At 24.2% G+C, this 5,218-nt stretch overlaps 2 protein-coding genes and 1 non-coding gene across 3 annotated transcripts in view; 1 reads left to right on the top strand and 2 right to left on the bottom strand.

Annotated features, from left to right (window-relative positions):
* The window catches only part of LOC126900001 (uncharacterized), a 45,541-nt gene that overhangs the window by 14,906 nt on the left and 25,417 nt on the right, over nucleotides 1-5,218 (top strand). The window lies entirely within an intron of this gene.
* Nucleotides 1-5,218, bottom strand: part of LOC126900003 (dynein axonemal heavy chain 7) — a 37,540-nt gene that overhangs the window by 13,813 nt on the left and 18,509 nt on the right. Inside the window, exons 29-31 of the mRNA XM_050675339.1 lie at nucleotides 4,830-4,970; nucleotides 4,607-4,765; nucleotides 3,733-3,962 (exon numbers count right to left, since the gene is read on the bottom strand). Coding sequence (XP_050531296.1) covers nucleotides 3,733-3,962; nucleotides 4,607-4,765; nucleotides 4,830-4,970 — 530 coding nt within the window. The remainder of the gene's footprint in view (nucleotides 1-3,732; nucleotides 3,963-4,606; nucleotides 4,766-4,829; nucleotides 4,971-5,218) is intronic.
* Trnak-uuu (transfer RNA lysine (anticodon UUU)) lies at nucleotides 1,402-1,474 on the bottom strand. The gene has a single exon. It is a non-coding gene; the product is annotated as a tRNA-Lys (tRNA).

Below are 5,218 nucleotides of genomic sequence, written 5' to 3'. Positions count from 1 at the left end.
AAAAAAAAAAAAAAACACATCATAAAAAAACCAATACCTTCTCAGCTTCCCATCGAAGCTAAAAATTGTTCTTAAAAAATTTGTTTATTTTATTTAATTATCAGCATGCTATGATTCATTAAAGTTTAGGGGACGTGTGTATTACTCACGTTGATTTATAAAACACGCCCAAATTTTACGTCGCAGTACTATACAATACTATAACTTTTTTAATTATTAAATCCCCTAAACTTTTAATAGTGATATCTCGTTTAGAATTTAATAAAATTGATTTTTTTTTTGAGAATTTTTTTTTATGCTCAACAGATTAATAAAAATAAGACTGAGTTGCTATTTGAAAAACTAAAGTTTATATTGATTTGAGGGTTAAAGGATGAAGATGACATCTTTATTTTTCTTGTTAAAAAGCTTAACAAAGATTTATAACAAATAAAATAATTATATATATGATAATAACACTGATTTTTTTATAGAATATTCGTGAAGCATAGTTAGTGAATCATTCTGTATATTATATATAAATAACTATTAACGCCATAACATTTCTCACAAAATAAATTATATGACCCCAATTTTGGTAAATATTTTATAATTTTAAATATAATTTATGTTTATCGGTAAAAATAGTGGCACAACTAAAAATTTTAATATTTACACTAACACAAATGATAATATCTAACTTCTGAGTCACAAAATTTTGATTTATTTAGATGTAATAGTTTCGGTTAAAATTATTTAATAGTTAAATAAAATATAAACTCTATTACAACATTTTTAATATAGTTAAAATATTTACACTTTCATAATTAGTTTGCAAAGTAATTATTATTTGCGGACAAGGTATTATATTGCCATAAGATGCATGCATAATTAGTAAATAAAATGCTTAATGATAAATCACAATAAATAATAATTCTTTTCAATATTGTTCATGCAATACAGTTTTATAAACTATCAAAAAATTTTAAAAAATTTTATTTAACCTTAATAATTTGAATCTATGTCGATTTAATGTGACAAAAAATTCATCATGTTTAGAACTACTAATTAATAATTTTGAGCATGATAATTTTTTTAAAAGGATATAAAAAAGCATGCTTTGAAAAATCACTTTTATACAAGTATGAGATATTAAAAATTAAAAAGTTAATTTTTTTTAATATTTCCAAAATATAAAATAACGCGTAAGAGAAAACTAGTTAAGTGGCATTACTTAGACTTAGATTTTCCTTATGTGGAACCAGTCTTAGAAGTTATAAAATCATCTCTACATATTTTGAAAACTAATTATTATTTTCATAGTAATAATTTTTATAAAATAAAAAACTAGTACAGACTTATATGTAAGCATAAATTTATATTGATGATTCAATAAGTTAAACAAATTATGCAAAAAGTTACCGCCCGGACAGGGACTTGAACCCTGGACCCTTAGGTTAAAAGCCTAATGCTCTACCGACTGAGCTATCCGGGCTGTTGAGAAAATCGCTGTAAAATTATGTATCTTACGAAAGCAATTTAATTAAAAATTAAATTATTCATTATTTGTAGTGTTTCCTTTGACTTCTAAATGTATAACGATGTTTTGCATAAAATTAATTAGTTCATTAAACAAATAAAAATATATACCTTTTCATAACATTTTATAATGACGTAAAATTAGCCTGTAGTATTTACAAAGTAATTGAGTAACTATACTTTATGTCTAGTAATGACAAAAAAAATAATAGTAAAAAAAATAATGAGACCCTTGCCTCAACTTCAGCTTTCATTTTGAAATATTTAAAATCTTAAAAAATACTTATTTAAAAGTTGTTATCGACCAGACATTTTCTTAATTAGATAATTTTCTATATTGCAAGCCATATAAATATATATACTGTCATTTAAATACTAATATTTATATTTGTTTAAGGGGTAAAAGGAGAAGGTAGAATTATTATTTTTTCTTTACACTGAAAAAATTCCATCGATTTAATCAATAAGTGTATTATAAAAAACGCCAAATATATATAAAATATTACTTCATTTTCAAAAATGTTCAAGATGTCTGCGTTTTTCAAACCTACATCAAATTATAGCTATGATAAAAGGTGAATTGGGAGAATTATAAACGATTAGGATAATAGTAAATATATTTTATTAGATAAATGTACACGTTTTATTTCGAGCTTAAAACTAATACGATTATAACTCACATAATGACCAATACTATTCAATCTAAAATCAAATCTGCTAAATATTCTAAAAGAAAAATTGTTTTTATTATACCTCCCTTCGCCTTATTAAATATTATTTTAAGATAGAAAAAAACGATATTTTTTCTATTTGATTTATTTGATTTAAATATCACTAAATTTCAGTAAAACTTAGATAAAAATTTTTTATTTTACTGTAAGTCTTATATCTTTTGATAAGTTATTTATATTATTTAATTGAAAACCAAGTACATGAAAGGTTTAAATGAGTACACAGTCAAATTTTTTTTTTTAATTTTTGAAAATGTTTATGGATGTCTGACAACTTTTAATCTATATCAAATTATTGTTTCTAAAATGTAATAGATTATTAAAAAAATATTATTTTACGATTGTCTTCCATGACAGGGGTAGGCAATTAATTTGTTTAGCAGGCCAGATGGTTTTAAAAGAATGTTTTTGAGAACCAGAAAAAAACCAAATAGTCAACAAAGTTATTAAAATTAACCCATCAACGCCGAGAATTATTTTTTTTCAAACTTTCAATTTTTTTTACTAAAAACAGATTAATATACAACACAAAAATGAAAAAAAAATTATTTTTAAATTTTTTGAAAATACGATTTCTGAGATATTGAGTGTCATCATATGGGTACACTCGGCTTTTACCTATTAAATTATTCGCGCGATAAAAATAGCAATACGAATGTCACCATATGGGGACGCGAGGCGTTGATGGGTTAAAAATAAACATCACATAAACTTGACATCAATTATCTCAATTTATAAAATTGACACCGTTTATTCTGGTCCAACTATTTAAATACTATTACTCTTAAGTATTAATACTATTATTCTATTACTATAATACCCATAAGTTAATTAATCATCAATTACACGCGGAATATCAAGTAAATTTTTGTAGATATAGAGCGACAATAGTGGAAATAAAAAAAAATCTGCTTTGGTTATGAATATTTTTAGTCTCGGGCAGATTTAGATTAAAATTACTTTATTATTAATGAAGCAAATAATTTAACAAGCATTTAATATTTGAGTGGAATTTTATAATATAGAAATTGTAAAATCACATATATACAATTTATTTTGACAGATTTGCATTGAAGTGTGTTTTTTTTATGTGTCACCACTATGCTAACGACCACTCTGTACTTTTTTTTTATCTTATAGTACATTTATTAATCTTTAAATTAATATAATTATGAAGAATGCATGTTATTAATAACAAAGTTTTCAAAATCGATCATTTTTACTACTCAACTAATCCGAAATAATCAATTTTTCTAACATTTTTCCTCTTATTATCGTCAGCAAAGCAAAGGTTTAAAATATTGTCAGTTATAATTTTGAAAAGTGTTATTAAATTTGAAATCATTGACCTATAAAACATAAAGAAGTGGGAATTTCTGTATTTTTTTGTGTTGAATAAAAAAATATAAGTTATGCTAATTTTGATTTTAAATCATTGTGCGGCACCACTGGTAATATAATATAATCACAAAAAAAAACTTACTGTCTTTTCTTTTCCAAAATATCTTTAAACGTAGATATTAGTTCTAAAAATGATGTTGGTGTTATGTAAGTTTTCCTTTTTAATCTAATTTCAAATTCATGGGATAGATTCTGAGTGGTTGTATGAAAAGATTGACACATGTGTATACAAACTCCTCGTTCGTGCTCAGATAATTCTACATTTCCTAAAAATTTTGTTGCTACGGCCAACAATGCATCAGCTGGCCAAGCCTAAATTAATTAATAATTTCGATTTAAAAATTATCTAGGTTAAAGAGCATTGTATCCAGGCGTTTTCTATGGGGTGATTTATCCTAAATTTTTTCAAAGTTAAATGATAGATAATATTATTATAATCTAAAAATTCAAGTAACTTTCTGAAAGGTATAGTATCATAGTTAAGGAAGTAATAGTTAGCTATTTTTATTTATAGATTGAAACGTTTGTTTTAAATGGTAGATGTAGGTAGGTAAGTGTCAATTAAAAAAAATTTAAGAATACAGGGAAAAAACAGTAGTTGATTTCTGTACATTTTTCAGACGAGTAAAAAAAATTTTAAATTAAAAAAAATTCCCTATTTTCAAAAATAGTGGCAATTCCTTAAAAAATTAAACAGTTTTTTGGGAATATCTTAAATATGTTCTGTTAATTCAGCATATTTCTTTTGTAAATCTGAGTTTTGCACATTTCAGGGTATACAATAAATTCATTAAAGGGTGACTTAAGGCATTTAATCACTGTCAGATTTCAACCTATAATGTTCTTCTCAATCCGGGTACCCATTGTGTCGTTGTCTAACTCTATTGGTTTTTTTGTTGATATTTTTATATAATATAATTTGAGAAAAATAATATACTAAATTGATCTATTCTTACCTGAAACCAATCAATTGTACAACACTGCACTAAAGACGGAAACTTTCTTATCCTATTACGGAAACTGTCGCCAACTGGGCTAAAAGTTAAAGCCACGTGGAGTTGTTCTTTTACTAACTGAACGAAGTAATTAAACAAGGCGGTCATACTTCCATCAGTCTACCAAATGATTTAATTGAATGATATTTTAGTTTAAGAAAAAATACATGGTTATAATTATTACTTGTATAGTTTTATCACGTTGTTTGTCTAATACGCGAATTTTCTCACACAATTCAATTTTTTCATCAGTTTCAAACAAATTAGGTACCTCCCCTGAATTTAATAAATTATTGATATCTTCTATCATTCGTTCCTCTTTAATCTTAATGAGCATAATAATTAGATATTTTAAAACTATAAATTATTTTATTATTTTATTTTATTTACTTTAAATATTATTATTTTTTTATTGGTTGGTTTTATAATGGGATCTATAGAAAAACAATTAAAATTTCCAAAATATTGATCATTTATATCAGATATATTTTTTAGCTTCGATGCGAAGCTGAGAAGGTATTGGTTTTACTAAGATGTGTTTTTTTTTTTTTTTTTTTTTTTTTTTTTTTTTTT

The sequence above is a fragment of the Daktulosphaira vitifoliae genome, unplaced genomic scaffold (assembly GCF_025091365.1).
Source record: "Daktulosphaira vitifoliae isolate Bord-2020 unplaced genomic scaffold, ASM2509136v1 Scaffold_2, whole genome shotgun sequence".
Taxonomy (NCBI): domain Eukaryota; kingdom Metazoa; phylum Arthropoda; class Insecta; order Hemiptera; family Phylloxeridae; genus Daktulosphaira; species Daktulosphaira vitifoliae.
Note: the sequence above shows the minus strand (reverse complement) of the source record. Positions and strands in the feature narration are given on the sequence as shown.